At 40.9% G+C, this 23,755-nt stretch overlaps 1 protein-coding gene across 3 annotated transcripts; it reads left to right on the forward strand.

The window, feature by feature from the left end:
• Positions 1-1,008: 1,008 nt before the first annotated feature.
• LOC133978028 (neuropilin and tolloid-like protein 2) lies at positions 1,009-20,392 on the forward strand. Of its 3 annotated transcripts, none has more exons than XM_062416370.1 (11): positions 1,009-1,018; positions 5,605-5,665; positions 5,965-6,098; positions 8,153-8,401; positions 8,967-9,014; positions 9,595-9,722; positions 14,217-14,445; positions 18,361-18,474; positions 18,607-18,737; positions 19,370-19,838; positions 20,079-20,392. In XM_062416370.1, the coding sequence occupies exons 1-11, from the start codon at positions 1,009-1,011 to the stop codon at positions 20,192-20,194; spliced, it is 1,689 nt and encodes a 562-aa protein (XP_062272354.1). In that variant the 3' UTR covers positions 20,195-20,392. The 3 variants fall into 3 exon arrangements, with proteins under 3 accessions (XP_062272354.1, XP_062272347.1, XP_062272340.1); XM_062416363.1 differs by having other exon boundaries at positions 5,605-5,661; positions 5,955-6,098; positions 19,370-19,937; positions 20,028-20,392; XM_062416356.1 differs by having other exon boundaries at positions 5,605-5,661; positions 5,955-6,098; positions 19,370-20,392.
• The last annotated feature ends 3,363 nt before the right edge of the window (positions 20,393-23,755 follow it).

Genomic DNA, 23,755 nt, shown 5'->3' on the forward strand with positions numbered 1-23,755 from the left:
CATTTCCAGTTCTTTAAGAGATCAACAGGAACTACTGCTCACTTTAAACTCAACAGGACTGCTCACATGCATCATCAGCAGCAGTTTGGAAAGAGATATTAAATTATCATGCATGAAAGCTTTCTAAGAAATCAAGAATATTTAGGCAGAGCAGAGGTGAATGAGAATGACGTGCATGAAGTATAATATGTTGCAGCAGACATGTATGTAGAGTGTCTCTGTGTATAAAGGAGGTTTTACCCCGATGCAGCCAGTCTGATTCATGGGGGTTCATTTAGCCTCAAGCAGCATTAGGATTTACATAGTAGACATGAATCTCTTGTAAGCTGCAGCAGGACTGTGCCAAAATTCTGTCTTCTCATTGTATTTGTTGTAATTCAAGAAGTCGCAACAAGTTTGCCACTGAGGTTTCATTTTGGGAGCACCGACCGGAAAACATGCTGTTCTCACTTTATCTGTCTTGACGATGCTCCTGACAAGCCAATCATTGATGTAAGCAGCGCCCACGGCTTAAATGAGCCTTGTTCAGGAGCATTTCTTAGTTCAGACACGGACGGAGACCAGACAGAGAAGGGCTCTCCTCCTCTTCCTCCTCCTTCTCCTTTTTTCCGTTCTTCTTCTCTCTGTCTCTTTCCATCCATCCATCATCCATCCGCATGAGTCTTTTGGATATCTACCTCTCTTCTAAAAGCGCGTCAGTCCGCCTGGATCAGTCCATCCTCCACGTGTCATCTCCTGTGTAGAACCCACCGGAGGCTGGTGTTACTGTAATGATGCCTGGCTGAAAGGCTCGCAGCAGCCAAACGCAGCGGGATCACCGATTACAGCAGGAGAGCTTGGTGCTTGCAGCTTTTTCTTCTTGGAGCGTGGCTCTGCGTAATGGATTTACTGATGCCGGAGAAAAGTTGGATTTTGTGAATAGCTCGTGTTGGATCCCTAAAATGGACATAATTAAGGGGTGTTTTTAGAAAAAGGTGCTTTTGGGTTGGAATCACACCGTGAGAGGAGATGCACAGAGGTGAGTCTGTTTGCCAGCTGCCCGAGCCACCGTGGTGCGCGTCAGGGTCCGGTGCCTTGGGCAGAAATCCACATCTCATTATTTGAAGCTTTGAATAAATGCATTTATATTGTTCCTCATTTTTAAAATTCACATTCACATTAGGTGTTTTATTTGGCAGGTAATACAGATTTCTATACATTTTAGAGCATGAGAATGACATATGAATCCGGCAGTTCCTCAGTTCCTGAATCCTCATGTTCTAAATGCGTGTAAATGTACATGTATGCAAACTGATTCTCTTTACTCTGTTGCTCTCTATCTCTCTCTATCTATCTTTCGGTCTTTCTTCATAATATGTGTTTATCATCAACTTGCCTTCTTGTGACTTTTTATGCCAAATCTATTTTATTGCTCACATCACCACCCGACAAAGCTACTTAACCATTTGCTGATCTGTTAGTCTGCTTTCTATTTTTCTAAGATTCAGCAAAAGCCATAAAGGCTCTTCTGGGGGTTTGATTAGAAGCGACCAGTCAAAAATAAACTGAAATAACCCCAAATGGTTTTTAAAATGTTTCTTTAATGCTCTGCTGGGTTGGAGCATTTCATTTATTAAAACTCATTTATTCATTTACTATCATGGGTCTATGCTGAACCATTCTTTAAAAAAAAACATTTTTAAAGGAGAGTTAGTTCTCCCAGCAGCCAGTTTGCACTGTGTGAGGTGTGTCTCTGCTCATACCAGCATATGTGAGCGCAGTCTGACTGTTTCATGATTATTATGGACAGCAAAGGTCACATACTACTTGAAATCCATACAGAAACGATAAAACCATCATGAAGCAGAGTGTAGTTCCAATCAGCGGACAGTTTGACCGTCCCATTTTTTTCTCCATCCCTGACATAATAACATATTGTGTGTCAGGCGGCTGAAGCACTTTGTCTCCAGAAATGTCGCCCAAAAAAAGCAGCATGTTTGAAGGCTCTGCTGGCACATACATAATGGTTCCTCTGTAGTAAATGTAACAAACTGTTATGTATTCAAACGGAGCGGCTGCAAACACACAACAACTACACGGTCTTACAGCCTCCGGAGCAAAAGAAGCTCTCCGAGTTTAAAGCCAGTCTTTTAGCATCTGCTCGTGCGGTGCGCGTGCTGTGCAGCTGCTCCACTGTCTCCAGCTCCAACCAGCGTCTCGCGCCATCAACACCTGAGGCACGTGATGCGTCGCGCGGCTGCAGCGGCACCCCTCTTGGTGCGTTCAGTGATGGGTTCACGGTGCGTTAATGCGGGTACTTAGTGGCCACAGGTGCAGTTACATTAATAAGACAGTGTCGCCATTCGTCATTTTAACTGTATAAGGCTGTTAGCACCTAATTCATCTCTATAACAAAGGTATATAGTTTAACCATGGTATGAGTTATATTTTCTTTCAGTTCACTTAGCCCAGTTACATTGCCTGGTAGCATGTTATGGTTGGTAGGCTATAAGCTTGCAAATAACGCCAGATAGTCCAATGCGTAATTGGTTAAAAGGCCATAGTTCCTTTTTCGGACTAAGCAAAATTTCACGTCATCAGCTTTTATATAATTTCCAGCCCCTCTGTAGGCGGTGTGTTACAGCTGTCGTGGCCTCTGTGTTTGACAATGTCTAGTCAGTTCCAGAGGAAAAAAAGCAGATTAAAGCCTTAACTTGGCTTGAAAAATGAAGTGAGAATTGATGTAGAAATGAAATGACATGACCTAGAATCGCCGGGTTGAACCCGCGGTGATTTTCCCTCTGGCTTTTTTAAAAATGAGCAGAGGTCAGATAAAGCTTATTTCATGGTGTAAGACGCATGCCTTCCCTTCCAACGCTGTCGGAAATATGTCTTGAGCTGCATACGCAAGACCCAGCCTACACTTTATTATATGAAGGCTTATGTTAGTTGCCTGATAGTGAACTTAATAATTGACATTTGTTATGTTGAAATGACAATGACTTCAAACTATTCACTTATTTATAATCTTACAAAAGATGCTACAAATTCCGACATTAATTATGCAACTTGTGCCTAATAAGCTCATTTAAATATGCTATATTTATCTGCTTGATACACACTTCTGTCACTATAGTTCAATGTAGCTATTTAGCACAAAACTTTTAAAGGTTATGTAGTTCCATGTTTTGTTAATATTTACAACCTAAAGGCCTTGAAAAGAATCATCTTGCATATGTAGGAGCTTTGTGGAGGACAGCGGTGCTCTTGCTATTTACAAGATTTAGTCTGGCTTATGTAAAAGGCTTCAGAGAGCCCACAGCACCTTTTTGTGATATGGCTTTTCAGTTCGGGTGGTCTGTTCTCTAAATGTGCTGCCTGTGGTAGTTCATACTCCCACCTACGATACTTCATTGCCAGATAATGGAGATACAAGTAATGAGCAGCCTAGGGCCCTGAGTGTGTGTGTGTGTGTGTGTGTGTGTGTGTGTGTGTGTGTGTGTGTGTGTGTGTGTGCATGTGTGTGCATTTCAAAATGAGTCCATTCAGACATGCATGCTCATTGGTGCGGTTATGTTCACTGCTTATGTTAACCATGCATTCTTCTTCATTAGACCCCCGCCCCTCTCTCTATATATCTCTCTCCTCCTTACTCGCTCTCTCTCTCTCTCTTTCTCTCTGCCTTCCATCCCTCCTTACTGGGTGCCATTATGCAATGTGCCAGGCTCACGCTCGCTCTCTAATTCGATGTGAGCGGGCCAACCTATTATGAACTCAGTGGGGATCAGGTCTACAGCGGCTTATCAGAGCAAGACAGTGTCAGAAGCTGTAACATGCTCGCCCTCAGTGCAGATATCATTGTAATGCAACATATTTCACCTATTGTCTGTAGCCGTGCTCTGCCCAAACGCCTGTCTTCACATCAGTGCTGTAAGCTTTGGAGCCTGTAATCCTGTTTTTTTTTTTTTTTTTTATTCCTGCTAAGGCTTTATGTTTCTGCTGCCTAGAGGCTGCAGATTAGAGTGTCATGGTTTGGATGAGAGTTGATGTTTATATCTTTAATGAACAACTACTTGTATTACTGCTTGCCAACTTTCACTACAGCAACTGTTCCACTGCTGTACCACCTTAATGTAATGACTAATCCTGCTGTATGCCAGTAATGCACTACCTCTGGAGCTACCACAGGTGGTGTATCATCAGCACTAAAACACTGAGATTACCTGCTATCACATGTATCCCTCCTGCTACACCTGCAACCATATTATACAGCAACTACATGATGCTACTTATCCCAGAAATCTCTACCCTAAATCACACTTATTCAGTGCATATAGGAACACTTATACAAGCACAACTGCTATACTACAGCTCAGTATACTACTTTCCTCTCTTCTGCATGTATTTGTGGAATTAGTCATTGATCCACTCAAGTTTAAGGTTGAATCAGTGCAGAGCTCAAATGATTAATTATTGAAGTCATTTGTATTTCTAGAAACAATTCTAATCATTGCTGCTTGTCTTTGTCTTATGTGGTTGTAAAGTAAATATTTTTGGGGGGGTTTACGAAGGGATCCATGCCTTTACTTTGGGGGACAGATAGTCTGCAGGATTAGGTTACAGGCTGCCAGTCAGATAATCAGCAGATTAATCAATAATGAAATAATCTAGAGTCGCAGCTCCGGTTCAGTGTGATGAGCATTGGACCAGAGAGAATAAACAAAATAAATCAACAGCAATGATTCATAATGTTTCGCTCATTTAAAAGAAGATGCTGTCTAAGAATTTGGACCCACTTCATTAAGTCATGGAGAAGAAAGCTAAACATCGCTGCTTCCATGAATACATGCAGGTATACGCCAACTGAGCAGAGCTTAATGGTAGAAACTTTATGTCTACATCAAAATGATTCATGGTTATGATAATAATGAAAAATAGATTCCAGCACTGCCCATTCATGAGTGCTTTGTGTGCTTGACAATATGATTATCTTGAACATAGACGAGTATTATAAAGATCAGTGTCATCGCTCCTCTGATTGCTCTTCTTCTTTCTTCACTGTTATATATATCTTCTTTTAAATCATTACTCAAAACTCATTTCTACAGACTAGCTTTTATGTGATGTCATCTGCTTGTTTGTTCATTTTGCATATTTGTACTCTCTCATTTAATCTTATTTTTACTTTGTCTTATTTATTTTATATATTTTTATATTCTCATTATCTCCAACTGTATTCATTGTCCTCTACTCTCATCTTGTCAATGCCAGTCTTGTTACATCTCTCTGTGTTGTGTGTCTTGCTTTGTATTTTACTGCTTTTGCCTTGTCTGTCAAAGCACTTTGGGAACTTTGTTTTTGAAAGGTGCTATATAAATAAAGTTATTATTATTATTATTATTATTATTATTATTATTATTATTATTATTATTATATGCTTTATAAAAGTTCTGTCAAGGATTTGCTTTAAATTGTATTGATTCATAAACACCCACTATTAATCAAGGTCCGTTGAAATCGATACCACAGCTGATCTCTTTTACTTATTCTGATGCTGTTTAGTGATTTTCATTTTTTCCGTTGTTGAACACAGTTGATATAAATGCTGTGTTGTGTGTTTTACAGCGTGGATACTCTTCTTTCTCATAGAAGAGGGTTTCGCTCTGGCACAGAGAACTAAAGGTGAGCTACTGATCAAATATTCTTCTATTCTTTCTATGAATGTGGTTTCACACATACTGAGCAACAACATCTTGAAAAAAAGGAGCGAGTATGTTTACTTTCATATATCACAGGACAAAAGGGTGCTGTTCTTCCCCTTCCTCCTTTCTGTGCTGTCTTTTCTTGTCTTTCTTTCTTCTCTAACCCTCCCTCACTCTCATTGCCTTCCAATCATTCCCTCATTGATCCCTGACTCAATAACCCATCTGTCCGTCTGATCCCCCCCCCCCCCTTCTTTCTCTCTACGCTTTTAGATTCCCCGAGCGAACATGGCGGCCAGAGCCCCAACCAGAACGACTGTGGCACGTGGGTCCGCAACATCAACGGCGGGGTGTTCACATCGCCGAATTACCCCAACACCTACCCGCCCAACAAGGAGTGTGTTTACATCCTGGAAGGTAAAAAGCAGAGTCCTTTCCCATCTGGAGGCTTTATCTTCTGCTCTGTAGCCTGTTGTCACCACAACAGCGTATACAGTTTCCCACCTGTCAGCATATTGCCTCCTCCAGTGAATGTCATTAGTCTGACTGACATTGTTTTATATAACCTCACCACTATCTGATTGTCTGTTCTTCTGCTGCCGTCCAATCAGCCTGACATGTGCCGAGTGAGCCATCCTGAGTTTTTTTCACCACACAGACCTAGCCCTTTGAAAAATGATGGAGAGTGGCGCATTGTAGGTAACCCCTGACATCTGGCCTAATCAGAGTAGTGCTGTGTTCTTCATCTCTATTGGCAGGGTGTGCCAGAAGACTCCGCTGTTGAATGAAACATAAAAGAGATGAACATCTGCTACAGAACTGAGCTCTGGTGGGACGTATCACTGAATTGCGAGCGTCCTTGTCAACACTTTTAGTGTTTTACCAGAAATATCACATCCATCAGTAATTTGGCTGGCCCTGCTGTACGGGACACATAATGGAAAGCGTCATTAGCAGCTATAGGAGATGAGGTCTGATGTGTTTTCTTATTAAATTGAAGAGCTATTTGTGTGTGAAGTTAAAGCACAGGCCTCTGGTGAAATCAGAAATGCAGATCAGATGTGTGCTTAGTCGTGTGGTGGGGTTAAGATTTCACACGTGGCTCAAGGGCTCCCCCTGTGGACACGGTGAGCCCACACCTATTGTTGATGGATAAGCCGTAGCTCCAGCCTGCTGGTGTGTGCAGCAGTTCATCGCAGTGGGTCTGGGAGGCGACAGATGGAACCTATCATTTGCTATTATTTGGTCTTGAATGGCCTTAGTCATAATCATATCCAAGCTCCAGCGATGAGCCTTTTTATTCTGCCTCACACAGAGACAGAGAAATGTTCACGTTTGGCTTAAGTGCTAATCAGATAGCTTTGTAATCATAATTTGTGGTTAGTGAGGTTCATTGATTGTGTTATGTCCCCCAGTTCATCAGCTCAATAGATCGAGTGATTATACTTTGTGCTCTTTCCGTATCAAGCTGTGTTGTGTGTGTGTGTGTGTGTGTGTGTGTGTGTGTGTGAGAGAGAGAGAGAGATGGATACACAAAGTTACAGTGAGAAAGAGACTCTACAGGGAATCATAGCAGGAAGTGCAGGCGTACAACTCCTCGTTCAAGCAGAAAAGAAGCATGCTCAAGCTCAAACAGACTCAAACAAGGCCAGAGACACTATTTCACACACACATTAAAGAAAAGAGCATCTTCTGTATTATTTTATTATTGTTATACATCCCACATACACATGTCCAACCCTTGACCTCAATCTTTTTTCCTCTAAATGCCTTTCTTCTATGATTAATCTCCCAAGGCAGACATAAAATGCCCTTGTTAAATACCTACAGAGTATGTATGTGTGTGAGTATGAGTGTGAGTGTAGGTGATGATGTTATTCAAGATCTCTGTCCATTCTTTATGTAAGACACGCTCCGGATTCGCAGGTGAACATGTGAGCTACAGTTCACGCTGTGATTGCAATGTTCTAAATTCACTGAGTCAAACACAATAACGCTGACGTGTTTGATTGTGCGTGTTTTTGAGTACAGTTGCATGCACGGTTAACAGATGCAGAAATGTGCGTATTGTGCTGTTTAACCACATTTGGAAAGAACAAACCAAAGCATAAACATTGTCTGGGTGAATGAACTAGGTTATTCCAATCTGCTGTTTACCAAATTATGATATGATGTGACCACTCCTTGTGTGATTTTAATGTCTAAAAAGTGCTTTAGTTATTGCCTTTTACCTCTGTTTGACCCAGCTTCTATAACAAGTTTGAGTATACTGAACCTAGCAGCCTGTTCTGATTTAAAATCAACTTCAAAATCCAGTTTAACTCATATTTGCCCCTCCTTTTATTTATGCTTTAGATTACCATCCAGATTTGTCTTTGTACTGCAAAAACCAAGATTTATTTCTCCCTTTCATGGATTTTTCCCCCCACTTTTGTTTTCTTTTCTCTCTCCCAATCCTTTGCTCGCCAAAGCTCTCCCTAGACAAAGGATTCAGCTGGCTTTTGATAAGAATTACTACATCGAGCCGTCGTTCGAGTGCCGCTTCGATCACATCGAAATCCGCGATGGGCCGTTTGGATTCTCGCCGCTCATCGATCGCTTCTGCGGGGGCAAGAACCCAGGCCTGGTTACGTCCACGGGCCGTTTCATGTGGATCAAGTTCACCAGCGACGAGGAGCTGGAAGGCCTCGGCTTTCGAATCAAGTATACCTTCATTGCAGGTAGAGATCACAAAGTTTACTTTTGCAGCGAATGTGAAGCCCTAATACACCCTCAGACTCTTCAAGCTAATTTTAGCAGACTTCAAAGGTATTGAGGGAAGATGTGAAGAGACCTGTTTCCAGACAGATTTTACTATGTCCCCGAAAACACAAAAGGAGAATCTGATCTCAGTGTGACAGAAAAATATAAGTCTTCCCTAAATTAGCCTCTTTTTTTTTTTTTGCCTAACTTTTTTGTGTTCATTACCAGTAAAAAATGCCTGAACATGGGCTGTTTAAACATCCACAAGTCACCCATGGGGTCTGCAATTTTCCAAACATCACAGCACTCTTTCCTTTGCTTTTCACACTCTTCAGCGGTCACATGCTCAACATCAGAGCCTCCTGAATCTAAACACAATATGCCTAGAAATCAGCGTCTCCCATCAGGCAACAGATATTAGCTTCAAGACCCCTCTCTGCTTTATCTGGCCTGCCTTAATGGGATCTTATCTTGTGTTCTCTGCTTACCTATTTCTGCTTTGTGGATTGAGAATAACGTGGCTCCCAAATCTTATCATTTCAGACCCTGATTTCCATCTGCACGTGGGCGGACTGCTAAACCCCATCCCAGGTAAGCTCTTCAGTATTTCGCCGGCTCCCTTTTTTTGAGGAGCTCCTCTGTGCTCAGAAGCTTACCGGAGGCTATCTCTGCCTCTGACGTGAATGCTGAACGTGCAAATGTACCTTGATAAGCGCACAATTGTACCTAAAGTGAGAGGACGTACCAACACACACGTGCACCAATTTAAACGCACGAAGAACACACACACACCTCTTTTTATCCTGCTGTTTCATCCCTGTCTGTCTGTCTGTCTGTCTGCCTTTATTCCTCTGTCTTCTTATTGTCCCTTGTCCTAATCCGCTGTGCTCACTTCTATTCCTCCTTTAATCCTTTACTTCTTTAAATGAAATCCTTCATATGTCCCTCAGTCTGTCATGCTCCTCTTCTCATCCTACCCTTTTGTTTGCTTATATTTTGCTCGCTCTTTTATCCTCAGTCTTTCTTGCTTCTCTCATGTTAACCCCCTTCTCACCTTTGCTATGTTTTTTAACTCTTTCTCTCTCTCTCTCTCTCTCTCTCTCTCTCTCTCTCTCTCTCTCTCTCTCTCTCTCTCTTTCTTCCTACCTCTCCTCCACGTTTCTCTCTACAGATTGTCAGTTTGAAATAGGTGGATATGATGGTATTATTCGCTCCAGTCAGGTGGACGAAGAAGAGAAGGTGAAGCCTGGCGATGCTCTGGACTGTATCTGGACCATCAGGGCTCCTCCACAGTCCAAGGTCAGTACAAGGGAACCGTTATTAGTCATCGGTAACCATGGCAGTCATTGCTCTTATCCTATCCTGCGACCTCTGTTTGGCGCATTAAAAAATTGTCCCTTATAAAACAACAACATCGTCCATTATAAAATCGCTACAATCAAGAGTGTCGTCTGCAGTTTTGTTTGGATGACTCATGTTCAAAGCTATTTTAAACTACCTGACAAATGCTCGCTTAACTAAAGCACTTATACAATATCTAGGAACATCCTGAGACTTCACAATATATGAAAGTGACATAAAGAATTTTTTTTTCAATCAAAGAACTAATGATTTCTAATGAATCAGTATAAACAGCAAATCTGAGCTGGACCAAGAGACAAATGATAGAAGATCTCATCCTGCTAGTGACGCACACAGTCTATCCCAGAATAGATATGAGTTTTCAACAAAGAAAGAAATCTGGGGGTGAAATCATTTAGAAATTTAGCATGAAAGCTCACAGTGTTGAAGAGGGGTGACGCTCTGAATATAAACAAGAGCAGAAACGGCTCTGAATGTCTAAGTGGCAGACGAGTCAACTGAAGACTCACCCTGTGTACTATCACTCACCGTGCAGTGTGTTCTGCTTTTCTGTCATTAGGGGTTGTTTCAGGACTTCACCTCCACAGTGTTCTCCATCCTTATGTCAGTATTTGTTTTTTACTTTTTTCCACTTGTCTACCCTCAATAGCACATGAGATGTCACTGCATTTTAATGAAGAATTCCACTATAAACAACAGTAATGGATTTGTCTATGCAGCAGCCAAGCAGAGCTACATCTATTTAAGCCTGACAGTGGTTTTTTCCTCATTTTAATACTTTGTATGAATCGCGCCACAGTCATTGAGAACAAATCCTCCTGTGGCCACGTCTGTGTTGTGATTGTAATTTAATACATAATGAGCAATGCAAACACACAGAGAGGCAGCATGGGAAAAGGCAATGCAGGAGAATGCTGTTGATAAAATAAAGCGGATGTAGTTCTCATGAATTTTGATATTTAGGAGTAGGTATCTAAAATCCCATTGAAATTACTACCGTAACTTGGCTAGTGTTGAGTCATTGCTGCTCTGCCTCTTCCTCTTGAGTAAATGAGTCATCAGCATGCTCTCATGTTACTCGCTGACCAGAATGGGTACATCTCAAGTCTCTTATTTGATCCGTCCTCGCTCCACGCTTGAGCCAGAAGTCGTTGTGGTTGAGAAAGCGAGGAGCGAGGAGGGATGTCTGAGGAGACTTTCACGGAAGTCTTTCACCAGCCAACACACCCACTTATTGGATATCAGTTATTGCTCGGATGCTGAAGCTGATTGAACTGATCTGATACATCACAACATTACTAAGTGAAGACAGATTAAACTCAAGTGTATCACTCTCTACATGTTTGTTTTCCGATTCACCATCTAGATAAGTCTGTTAATTGTTGGTCTGATCAAGGAAACAAACAACTTTATTTATTTATTAGAAAGATTTTTCTTTTCATGTTCTGTTGTTTCCTTCATTAACTTTTATTATGGATCAAATTAAAGTAACCTCAGGGAGAGTCTATCTGTTAGCAAGAAACACATTTAAAACTCTAAATTCTTCAGCATCAGATTCATTATGAACCACATCATTTCAATTTTCCCTAAAACATGTAGACTAATAAATATTTTCCAGTGTTCAAAGAGACTCTTATCATATTCTGGGATTAAACAATGAATTCACAATCAGAATATTAATAAATACAAACACAAATAATAAATTAATAATATAAACACACCCTGCCAGTAGAAATGGTTCAAGTATCTGAGCAGGACACAGTATACAATCTAAATACAGAATGCACAGGTAACAGACTGCAGAGAGGAAACAGACACAAACTCCATCAAATGTCGCTGCAGCTGTTAAAGCTGATGAGCGGATAATCACAGCTGGATCCGCTGCTGCCGTCATCAGAAACTGACGTCACTTCACATGACGCTTCAGAGGAAAGGATGCCTCATTTCTCTAGAAATATATTTCCTTGTTTCCTCTCTCCTCGCATGGTTTCCTTGCATCTCCATCCATCTTCAGGGGCTAAGACGCTAGGAAAAGACAGTGATGGAAACAGTGATGCAATTAAAGAGACTTGAGATGCACCCAATACAATAACATACACACATTCATGCATATTATAAAACAAAAACAAACAAGCACACATAGTCACTAAATGATACTGTCACAGACTTTAAGCATTACATTAACATGATACACTCATAGGTATACAACATAATATTTTATGCATGCACATGTAAATATTCATGCATTACTCACACATGCCCTACCTAATCTAGCTAACACACACATAGATATACACGCACACGCACACAGATTAGTCCCCACAGTCATTTCACTGGTCGTACATGTGCAGCGTGCAGATCTGAATTTAGCAATAGCACTGAGTTGCCTCAACAGATATTAGCTCAACGATGCAGAAGGAACAGAGCAGCACACTCAGCAGCAGAATAAAAGCTGCTTAAAGGCGGTTGCTGTTCATAAACACAACATTCAAAGTTGGTTTCTCCTCGTTGGCCCTGACATCTCTCTCTACCCTCTTTCTGTATGCACGAGGATAGGGCTGAGCTCCACATGCATGGCCACACACACACACACATACAAACAGCAGTCAGCAACCTGATGCAGAGTTCACAGCGAACAGAATGGAACAGATTTCAGGTTATACTTTACTCGAGTCGAGGATAACTGCAAAATCCAGGAGTAAGAGACAGTTTGAACAATTTATCAAACAACTGTTGAATAAGCAGAACATCTGTGCTGTATCTGCCGTAACTCTTTCCATTTATATATGGTCCCATACTCACATCCTGCATGCTGTTATTGGCTGGGGGCTACACACCCACTGTCCAAAGGTTTGAAGCCTAGAAACATCCCCAACACAGCAGGATAATAAGAAAAAAAGAAAATACAGGGAGAGGGCAGATGCATACACCACCACACACTTCTAGTGGGTCATAAGTGATTATTAAGAAGGATTCTTTTTGTAGGAGTCTATACACAGTTGTTCCTGTCGAATCCTGTATATTATACCTTTAACTGCAGCATGCTTACAGGCGTGCTCTGCTTCAGTTTGATCTACGTTTCTCCACCTGTGGCCAAGACCTTACGTCATTACTGCTAATGTGATTTTTTTCAATTCAAACACAATTTAGAGACGTGTTATGTAATGACTTTTAAAGGTTTAACTTAATATAGAATAGAAAATCAAAGATATAATTGAAAACGTTAATAATAATTAAATTGCACTTTGGTGAGTCAGTTTCAGGGTCCTGGATCATTAATGTAATTAGTGACACCTGCACAAGTAAACATAATTGCTGTGAAAAAGGTCTCTTAAGACGCCGAGAAATGAGGCCTTGTTTTGCGTGAATTTGGTGGACACTTTGATCTATGTCTGAGAGTATTTTAATAGTAGCAGCAAGCGATCCTCATCAAGTCTTAAAATGTCTCATAATCAAAGCTGTATTTAACAGGTGGTTGTGTTTGAGGTGTCATTGTCACAGGTACATCAAATTAGCGAAATCTGGCAATAGGTATTCCACACAGAAGACATTTTGACATGTCACAGTAGGGAAGCGCAGGTGTAGATAATATGATGAATGATGATTCATTTAGCTGCTTCAGTGTCAGGGTTCGGATATTATGTGTGCTGGCTCACTGTGACTTTAATAGAACAGAGCCGTCATTAATGTTATTAGTGACACCTGTGATTTTCTGACTCAAATCAAGATGTCTATTGTGAAAAAGGTCTATAATTGAGGTTTGTTGAAGAGCAACATAACAGCTCACACCGCAACCTTCAATATCATGAAGCTAGCTTATATTCACTGCTTTGTCAGCTGTTTGACCACAAATCCATGGTGGAAATTCCCAACTTTTTTAAGTCTTAAGTTATTGTTGACAGGGACCCACCAAGCAGTCTGAGACTAGACTTTCTCATTTTAAAGAGGAGGTAAATTTTCAGCTCGCTAGCCTTGTGTTCCCCCGTGGCCTTCTCTGAATTGAGACACAGCAAAGAGAAAAGAGGAGGGTGAGGGAGACAGAGCAGGCAGCACCATGACAGATATTTTTAAAGATGGGCTTTTCTAAGTTGCCATTTATCTATCTGTGCTCGCATCACAACTTAGATTTGATTTTTTTTGTTATTATTTGATTCTATTTTCCATAAAAGAATTTTCTAAAAACATCCTGTTCTTATCCCGGCGAGTCAAACTGTCACAATGTTTTATTCTAATCTTTTTGTATTCTATTCATTATCTGTCTGAACATTTTTCAGGTGTATTCGCTTTATTGATGTGATGTATTTTTTACCTTCAGAGACAGTACAGTTGCTGGTTACGGTTAGACAGCTTTGACGTGAACTTAAGGATTGCTGTGGATTTTGTGGTATTCATTCAGCTTCACTCTGATTAGCATTTCCTGTCCATCTGCAGATCTACCTGCGCTTCATGGAATACCAGATGGAACACTCTAATGAGTGCAAGAAGAACTTTGTGGCTGTTTACGATGGCAGCAGCGCCATCGAGAACCTCAAAGCCAAGTTCTGTAGCACCGTGGCCAACGATGTGATGCTGGATAACGGTGTGGGAGTCGTGCGAATGTGGGCCGATGAGAAGAGTCGACTCAGCCGCTTCCGCATGCTCTTCACCTCATTTGTCGACCGTGAGTGCCAGTTCTTACACTCATAATCACACTGTTCTGACTGACTTTTATTGACTACTAAAGGCACTGTATGTAATGTAATGTAATACCCATAACCCGCCGGCCATTACAATATTTACACACACACACACACACACACACATTAATATACTTAAGTTATGCCCCACATTCTGTATGCATCATGAGTCACCAACGTACACTGAAGTGTCATTTCAGACAGAAAAGCTAATTACACTGTGCTGCGTTTTGAGCACAGATACAAGGAAACCAATTATTTACTCAAGCATTTTTTAAATAACTGAAAGCATCAAATTATTTCTTGATAAGCATGTTGCAACATGATACTGTGCTTATTCTAGGTTACTTACAACAGGAAAATAGGAACATATTTGTCTGGTTTGACTTTTAAAAAAAAGCTGAGTGGGGTTACTGGATCTGTGGGGAGTAATATTCATCATTTCTGGAGGACAAGGAAAACAGATGCTGTTAACAGTTGCACATAAAGTAGCAGGAATTACCATGCAGGAAACTGTTAGCGCACCGTAATATTTTCATTAAATGCCTGAATAGACTGAGATATTAATTGCCACGTTCTCCTGCACACTTCCCAAACCCCAAGTGAATGCTAATGTTGTTTTCATCAGCAAACCCATAACCATTGCAGTCAGAATGTAATGGCCTTTTAAATCCAGCAAGGGTGTGTTTTTTTTCAACCGGAGAGTCCTTAAGACCATTTGGATCCTCATTAATTCTGATCACGCAGTTCATCTCAGAGAGGTCTCTTGAATAACTCCCAAACTTTATTTGGTCAGAGTCAGCGACTGGCTCAAAGTTTACTCAGAGGTCAGAGGGATCAGGCTTGTATTAAGACCCAAGGATGACTTCACTTGGATTGTACCCTCCTCCCACTTTATATGTAAAAGCATGAAATGTATTAAAGGTATAAAGATCATAGACTTACATGGACTATCTTGATAGACATGGGCCTACAAATGCTATACTAGTCCTTACTCTGATGCTCAAATCTGAATGCAATTCACATCCCTATGCATGCTAAATATCATTATCTCCAATTTAAATGGCCTGTATGAGGACTACATGCAAAACCATTACAAAGATTATCTAAAACAAGTCATCACGCATATAGGCTACCAAATAAGGCAAGCACAATAGTGACTGTTGCAAGCAATCAATGAGTTCCAGCTGAGCTGATGTGAACATATAAGGAATAGCACATTGAGACAGTGTATTGCAAAGCGTACATTATTAGACATTATGGCTGTTTTGTTGTTCTGTTGTTTTCAGAGACAAAAATGAACGGAATGAAAACAGATAGTGGTTTTATTTTCATTTCAAAACCCAAAAACAAAAAAGGTGTTTTTCATTTTCCTGGTCAGAAACAGCAGATAAAAGGACAATTTCCTTCTCCGCTTTGTCAAAAATAGAAAATGAAATAGTTACCTAAGGTATGAACCGTAGCACTCAGGAATAGGGTGGATTTTCTACCAGCAATATAGTGTACTGCTGTTATTATTGAAATAACAGTGTGTCTCTCTCTCTCTCTCTCTCTCTCTCTCTCTCTCTCTCTCTCTCTCTCTCTCTCTCTCTCTCTCTCTCTCTCTCTCTGCACAACTCTCCACGCCTTTGTTGTGCTAAAAGATGCACAGCAGGCTACTTTTCAAATGTTTTCTTACTCATCTTCTTATAAATAAGAAAATTGATAAATAAAAGCTGAATCAAGTGCTCTATAAGTGCTGTTCCTGCCGTTTCTGTACACAAAAACTATTTACATTTTTCATTTTTTTCACGTCGGTGCCCCAAGATGCTCGCCTGATGCAATATATGGATAATCTGGTCTAGAGAGGGATGCATTAATCTTTGTCACTCAGATGGGTTTTGCCTTTCGCACTCCAGCATCCTTAATGTGCCCTAATTTTCCATATGAAGACTGAATACACAGATACACTCACTCACCCACGCAAACACACAGTGCATACATTCAAACGTGACACACACTGGTTCTGGGAATGCAGAGGGAAAAGATGGAAGTGTGTGTGTGTGTGTGTGTGTGTGTGTGTGTGTGTGTGTGTGTGTGTGTGTGTATATGCAGGGAGGGTGGGGGTAAGAGGGTGAAGTGTTGTCGACACCCTCTGAGAAGCTACATTTTGAAGGCGGGAGACATATAATCGGTTTGGAAGTGATCACAGTGTTAGAGGAGAGACGCCGTCTACAAGCTCACAAGGAGATGGATAGAGGACATTCCAACACGCACACACACTCTTCCCACATACACATGCCAATACGCAATTATACATGTTCCTTACATGTCAATGTTATTTAACAATGAGGTAAAGCAGACATGCCAGAGAAGAAAAGCATGTGCCGGTTCAGAGCTCTCATCACATCAGACCTTGCAGGAGGGAGTGGACACTGTCTGTTTCAGCTCTGATAAAGTGTGTGTGTGCGTGTGCGTGTGTGTGTGTGTGTGTGTGTGTGTGTGTGTGTGTAACAAAGAAAAAAGAAAAGAAAATGTTCTTTTTTTTTAAAGCTGATAAATAGTTAAAGAAGAGGTCAAAGGAGTTGTGAGTCAATAGAGGAGAGATAACAAAAGGGGGAAAAAACACATTTCTTTCAACTTATCTCTCAAAATACCATATCTACACCTTAAAATGTCAACATTTAAATTTCATGTAATTTAAAAATTGCAGTCAGCACATTTACACAAAGTGAAACTCCTCCACAACAATGACACTACACAGCACATCTCATAATGTGGTTTTAATGTACATAGTGCTGTTGTTTCTAACCATATGCTGGTTTCAGAAGGACGGCCCCATCAGCTGCACAAACCTATGAATAGTTTGCTATGTATTCAGGGTAAATTAAGATGCTTTTCAATCTAATATGCATGGCTGACTTCTGAGAGTATATATTTTATATGGAATTCCCACCTGTTTTGAGGTCTGTTTGTCCTCCGGTGTATTAAAGCAGAAAAATAAACAACTACAATACAGGGTTAAATGCTCAGTGGAAGACTTCATGCTTGACTGCTACATTTAGTGGCCTGGTGGCCTTGATTCCTCTGGGCCTAATGGGGGAAAAAATCACAGCATACAACACACAGAAATATATTATTCTACTGCTGTCCCTCAACTTCCACTTCCTCTCGTTTGTTGCTCCACTCTGCACATAAGAACCACATTTCCTCTATCTTTTGCTGCCTCCTTAAAAACGTCTACACCAAAACTCAGGCATCTGCATCCTCCCCTCAGCCGTGCAGCTCTTCCTCCTGACTGGCAGTGCATCGATCTCCTGAGCCCAGCAGCCATCATCAATTACTAGTCATCTTTGTCTCTGCCATCTCAGCCTTCACTCGCTAACAGTCACTTTAATGCGCGGCGTCTTGTGGCACCTGCCTGACCATCTGCACCCCATGACAGCTTGGAGCCAGTTCCACAACCTCTCCAATCCCCTCTTTTCATCCTTTCCCGTATTCTTGCTTTTTCTCCTACCATCCACTCTTCCAGCTCCTCTCCCCTTTCTGCCCCCCTGCCTCTCACACTCCCTTGACACGACGGCTGCAGCTCAGTGAAGCTGCCGTCTCTCATCGTTCCCTGGTGTTGTGTCTGCAGGAAATGATGATGTATGGCCCTGTGTGGACTGTCTACATTAGACGTTTAGTGTTTGGAGAAAAAATGTAACACTTTATCTTTTATCACACCCCTCTACAGATTTCAACAACCAAATCATTGCTCTTTTATTGTTTGTCACTGTTTTATTGTTATTATCGTCAAAATGGCTCGTGGTCCTTTTTAACGTGGAGTCATCTTTTACTCAGCACTGTTACACAGCTGTTATTCTATTGTTGCTTTTTTCTAAATTCCATTATCTCTGTGTATTGTCTCTTGCCTGCAGCTCCCTGTTCAGCCAATACATTCTTCTGCCACAGCAACATGTGTATTAACAACTCTCTGGTGTGTAATGGGGTTCAAAACTGTGTCTACCCATGGGATGAAAACCACTGCAAAGGTATGATCAACTTTTCTTCCCAAACGATTCCCATCTGAGGACATTATAATTATGTTTTCATTTGTCTAATCTCCTTTTTCATTTGTTGTCTTTAAAATCTAACTTCATCTTCTTTTTTTCCCCTTTCTCCAGAGAAGCGATCTAAGGGTCTCTTCCATCAGATCACAAAGACCCACGGCACGGTCATCGGAGTCTCATCAGGCATCGTTTTGGTTCTTCTTATCATCTCCATCTTGGTCCAGATGAAGCAGCCAAGGAAAAAGGTAACTGGTTCTTTTGTGATTGACTTTTTGTTCAGCAGGAAAGCAGAGAGAGCCAAGAGAGAAGAGACACATAATTGAAAGTTAGGGTGGGATTTGAGACCAGGTCGGGGTACATATCGATTTGGAGAGAGGGAAGAAAGAAGAACTCCACTTTTGGATGCTTTAACACCATTATATACTGTATCGAAAATCTCTGCAAGTTAGTTACAGGGTGACTTTCTTTTTTGGTTCAGCCACTTTTTTCAACCTGACATGTCTATTTGTTACTTCAGTTTGTAATTTCCAGCAATCCCCAAAAGACTCTCCTTACTCTCAAATAATTACTTTGTGGCTGGCCTATTGAGACTATTTTTTGTAAAGAAATTGATGTCTGTGACTCCTCTGTAATTGACTTCTGTCTGTATGACCGCTGAACATTGTAAAAAATTGTAGCTCTAGAAAATACCTCTGGCTGTTTGAGGAGCTGATGGTGTAATACATACAGTATACTACCAAAGTTTTATGGCAACATCTTTACCACAGGCTGTAAAAAATAAACTGCTTTCTTGATATATTATTACATCCATGTGAAAACCTGTGGCCTCTGAATCACTAACATTCAACTTTCTGAATGTTTTTTTTGCCCGGTTCAGGTTGTAGCTCGCCGACCTGGTGTTTTCAACAAGGCAGGCTTCCAGGAGGTCTTTGACCCACCCCACTATGAGCTCTTCTCTCTGCGTGATAAAGAGATATCCTCAGACCTGGCTGATCTGTCTGAAGAACTGGACAGCTTCCACAAGCTACGACGCTCCTCCACCATGTCCCGCTGTGTCCATGAGCACCACTGCGGCTCGCAAGGCTCAGTCACTACCGGAGGCGGCAGTATGAAGCACAGCCGCACCACCCTGAGCTCCATGGAGCTGTCCTACCACAACGACTTCTCCAAGCCGCCACCCATGAAGACGTTCAACTCCACAGCCAGCTACAAGAAAAGCTGCTACGGCTACAAGCAGCACTCACAGACTCACGACTGCGACCAGCAGGTCATTGAGGACCGTGTCACAGAGGAGATCCCCTGTGAGATCTATGGGCGTGGGGGAGGAGGAGCGGGAGGAGCCACGGGTGGAGCTACAATGGGAGGAGGAGGAGCATCAGGGATAGCAGGAGGAGGGATCGGAGGAGCGACTGGGATAACGGGAGGAGTGGCGATGTCAGGAGGAATGGGGATGCCGGGGGGAATGGGGATGCCGGGGGGAATGGGGATGACGGGAGGAATGGGGATGCCGGGAGGAATGGGAATGCAGGGAGGAGTGGGGATGCCGGGAGGAGTGGGGATGCCAGGGCCAAGCGGCATCGCTGGAGGTATCGGTGGCGGGATGGCGGGAGTCTGTGGAACGCTCAGTGTCCGTGGCAACAGCGCTCGTAACAGTACCACCGTAGTTGACCCCCAACAGCGATCCATGTCCATGGACTTCTAGGTGGAGAAGGGTGGAAGAGTAAAGGAGAGGAAAGGCAAACAGAGCTCGCATTTCGCTCACTGAAAGAAGAAAAGGAAGAGGAGAAGGAGAGTCACAATGGTCCTAAATTGATTGCCCCTGTCTTCTCCTCTGCCTTTGCTCTCCAAACAGTATTAATGGTGTGGCAGGTAACACTTTGGGGAAGAATAGGAAACAAGAATCAAGGAACAAAAAGTGGAGAAACACAGAAGAAGTTCATCGTTCCATTCTTCAGGATACTGAAGGATGCAGAGTTATGGGAGGAGGGAGATGTCTCGTCTTTCCTCCAATCTTATACTTATTTAATCTCTCCTTTCATCAGACACATATAGGAGAAGATTGTCGCATGCAGACACAGACTTCTCTCTGTCTGGTAGCCTAAAGGACCAAGAAAGCACTCAGACACAGAGAGAGGGAACAACCGAGAGACGTTCCAGACTGAGTTTTTACATATATTCACCTGCCATGCACAGATATATGATATATGATCGATAGTGCGTCTTCTAATAATTTATTTGAGTCTTTATTTTTGTCAGTGTACTGTACTGTTAAAACCAGTATATATCCAGCCTCATGATGATGCTTGGCTTTTAACTCTTTAATCTTTTTCAATTGTCGCTGAGATGATTTTATGAAGATGACCTATCCATAATGTGTGGTGTTGAATATGATGATGATGATGATGATGAGGCTGAAGTTGATGATGATCATAAAGATGATGACAATGATGATGTGATATTACTATAATAATTATGTAATTTTCATGGTTACCTCACACATACATAGAGGGTACTTTCCATTCAGTCTCTCCTCAGGAAGAGCACACGAAGAGACGGTCTTATTTTGGTAAGAAATAAAGAAAAAGACTATTGCTGCTCTGTGAGTTTTACAGCATATGGGGCATTCAGGCTATGAGTTTATGGAATATGATGTGTTTGGTTATGAAGACCTGGACTGAATCGAAATAGTAACCATCCCACACCCAGATGCCACCCTTACCAGGAGAAAAAAAAATGTAATTTCTCAATTTCCCTATGAACTGAGTGTGTAAAACAAGCACAACCTGTTTCCCTAAAGAGACAGACATGTAGCCTATATGGGACTCATTTATTATTTTAACCACTGGTTGTATAATTTCATTCTGTTGAATTAAATGAGAGCTTACTCGCCTCCTTGTGTGAGCTTTCGTTATTACAGAGAATGATGTGAATGGCACTGTTCGTGAGCTGGAGAGGACGCTTTAAGGTAAGACGCACATTGTGACGTGCAGACAGAAAAGGTGTCTGACTTCAGAGAGAAATATGACACAAATGATGTTTCAGGCATGGTTTGTTACAACAAATTATGTACAGCTTAGGGTGATGTTTATGGCATAATTTGTATGAGTTAAGGCTGATAAATTCCAACTGTTGCAATATGTAGTAGTATTGTGTTTATTGGGACCATGTACAGTATTAAACATAAATATTACCATTTGATACTGTACCAGAGTTAGCTTATAGCTAGTTTAAATCTGCAGTCCCTTCAGAATTTCAATATTGAAACATACACTGCAGAATAATAACCAGTACAAAGCAACAAAAATACACAGGATACATACAGAATACAAAGCTACACATAATAGAACATCACATACAATGTAGAGTCAGTGGTTACAGAGCTGAGAAGCTTTTAACAGACTGAATTTGGTTTTAAATGTGCTGTTTTGGATCTGCAGCTAGAGGATATTCTGGAGGATGTAACATAACTTACAGAGTCACATAGTGGAGGAGGGGCCAAACCATTTAAAAATGTATAAACCAGGCACAAATGTGAAAATAATTTAAAATTCTCAAAGCTCAGTAAACTGTATTTCTCCAGTATCCTACAGTGATGGAAATGTATATGATGAGTTATGCTTCAAAAGACTAACAAACAAAAGGCACAACTATAAAGCAGATCCTCTTTACTGTCAAGCATAAAATAAGTTGAATGAATCTTTGCAGCACATCTGTTTTTCTCTGACTGTCTGTCACTCTCTCGCCCCCAAATATTCCAGTCACCCTTTCCTTTGCTGTCATGATGCATTTGTCCTGTCTAATGCTTAAGGCATCCTTTAAAAATATGTGACCTTCAGATACACGTTGCCACATGCATTTGGCTCAGGTGATGGCCCTCCCTCTGTGGCGCAGATGCATATGTATCCTGCCTTGAAAAAGGCCCTGAAGCGTTGCTTGTTATATTAATCAAATATTGTTCTACAACAGATTTTAATGGACCATTCAATCTCCTGAGTAAGTTGTATTTAAACTGGTTAAACAGTTAAATTCAGTCTCAAAACGTCAAATTACAACAGTTGTTAACCTCAGCATTACATCAGCTACAAAATTGATTAATTGATAATCCCTTATCTATTAGATCGATTTCATTATTGCTGTGCACAGTGTTAATGAGAAAGGTTTAGATTAATATGATACTATGTGATTTACTTATAATGAAAACATTATCCCTACTGTGTATTATTACAGGGCTGCTTAAATATTGTAAACAAACATACACATCATAGGGAAGTGCTGCAATAGACAAAGTGCAGCTCCACCTGCAGACGGATTGTATCCATTTTGTATTTGCTGCTAAAAACCTCCATGCAGCAAGGACATACATCACTGTTCTGCTTCTGTCTCATCACCCCCTTTAAGATCTAATGACTTCTTTGTAAATACTTGTAAAGGCCCCATGACCATTTAGAAATCAAACATCATATATCCTAATTATTTTAGTTTCGTCTTGTCAGTTCAATTCAACTGAATTTCAATTCAAGGTATAAACAGCAACAATGTGACAAGTAATATCTAAGTATTTATATAGGCCTATATCATAAAGCATGATTTATATTTTTATTTATGAAATAAAAGATATCCTTAATTGAAGTGAACATGAGTTTGGAGGAAACAATCCTAAATGTGACTTAGTATGAGTCACTCATTACTAGTGTGAATTAATTATCTGAATTCAAAATTTAATTTAATTTGGAGACTCTAAGTATAGCAAATTTTCAGTATGTATAATATGGCGGGCAATAAACTACAAATCTAGCCAAGCTCATATATAAACAGACATCCTCCTATATTATGTTGGCTACAGGTTTATCAGTGTTGCTCAGCCAGTTATCACATCATCAGTCAGTTATCACAAACATCTCACTGCATTTCATAACAAAACTAAAAAGTATTACACCAAAATACTGAGAAAACATCACGTGGATTTCTTCAACACATAAGCCCAAGCTGAAGTGCACAGAGCACACCATACTAAAGTTAAAAGGGCTTCATATCGCACAAAATAAACCTATAAAAACATCACAAACATCCCACAATGCATACAAAATGTTACTTCACACTGCACGTTATATCTACTGTAATGCTGGCACATGATGAAGTATTTATTTTATTGCGGTGAAGTAACACATTTTAATTTTGGTGCAATCATATTGGGACATCGGCCTTTAAGTAAATAATTCTACATATATATTTTTGTTTTTAAATGTTTCTGTTTTACAATAAA

The sequence above is a fragment of the Scomber scombrus genome, chromosome 1, assembly GCF_963691925.1.
Source record: "Scomber scombrus chromosome 1, fScoSco1.1, whole genome shotgun sequence".
NCBI classification, from domain to species: Eukaryota; Metazoa; Chordata; class Actinopteri; order Scombriformes; family Scombridae; genus Scomber; species Scomber scombrus.